This window comes from Cucurbitaria berberidis, assembly GCF_010015615.1.
Source record: "Cucurbitaria berberidis CBS 394.84 unplaced genomic scaffold K460scaffold_36, whole genome shotgun sequence".
NCBI lineage: Eukaryota > Fungi > Ascomycota > Dothideomycetes > Pleosporales > Cucurbitariaceae > Cucurbitaria > Cucurbitaria berberidis.
This window is the reverse complement of record NW_024468970.1, coordinates 440-1,266: the sequence shown is the minus strand read 5'-3', so window position 1 is coordinate 1,266 and position 827 is coordinate 440. Positions and strand designations below refer to the sequence as shown.

At 23.2% G+C, this 827-nt stretch overlaps 1 protein-coding gene across 1 annotated transcript; it reads right to left on the bottom strand.

Moving 5' to 3' along the window:
* Positions 1-609, bottom strand: K460DRAFT_132259 (ATPase 6). The gene has a single exon (XM_040926686.1). It carries the CDS (start codon positions 338-340, stop codon positions 143-145), a length of 198 nt encoding a protein of 65 aa, XP_040782419.1. The 5' UTR covers positions 341-609; the 3' UTR covers positions 1-142.
* Between the last annotated feature and the right edge of the window lie 218 nt (positions 610-827).

Genomic DNA, 827 nt, shown 5'->3' with positions numbered 1-827 from the left:
GTACCATTCCTATAAGATTATTTATTAAAATAAAAATAAATAAAGCATACATAAATGGAAAGTAAACTTGACCATTTTTATTGTTAATTTGGTTTACAACAATGCTATGGATAGTAGCATATAATGTTTCTTGACTTAAAGATCATTTGTTTGGAGTAATTTTTGAGTGGTTAGTTGCTAAAATACTAAAATAGAAAGATATGAAAGCTGCTATAGTCATGTATAACCCTATATTAGTAATAGATAAGTTCATATTTGCTAATAATGGTGTATCTATGCTAAATAAGTTTCTTATTTCAAATTGGTCTAGAGGGCTTAATATAGTTTGGTATTTAAACATATGTAAATATTGTGTATTACTACAAGTATAAAATGATTTTTTCGAAATGTTTGAGAAAAAGTTGTAAAATATATTAATAGTTACCTACCTAATACATTACTATTAAATATTATAATATATAAGATTATGCTGGTCAAAAGATGTCTTAATACAACAAATTAAGTTATACTCTATTTTAAAGTGTATAATGCAGTTATTATTGTATTATACCTGACCATCCATAATTATATTATACATAGCATGGGAAAACAAGTTACTAATTATAATGTAATTATGTTTTTTGAACATGTATTTTCATTTAAGTTGTATAAAGATATATTACTTGGATACAAATAAGCCGGGTCATGTACGTAATATTTAACTAAAATAAAGATTAATTAAGGCTTTTTATTTCATATTTATAATAAAATACTAAAAGTTTTTATTGTTTTAATTTCTGTGAATTACCCAAGCTTGTACCTTGCTTTTAAAAAGCTATGTTTAAATC

Bases quoted from the DNA above. Each gene is read 5' to 3' on its own strand.
- K460DRAFT_132259 (XM_040926686.1), bottom strand. From the start codon at position 340: ATGTTTAAATACCAAACTATATTAAGCCCTCTAGACCAATTTGAAATA.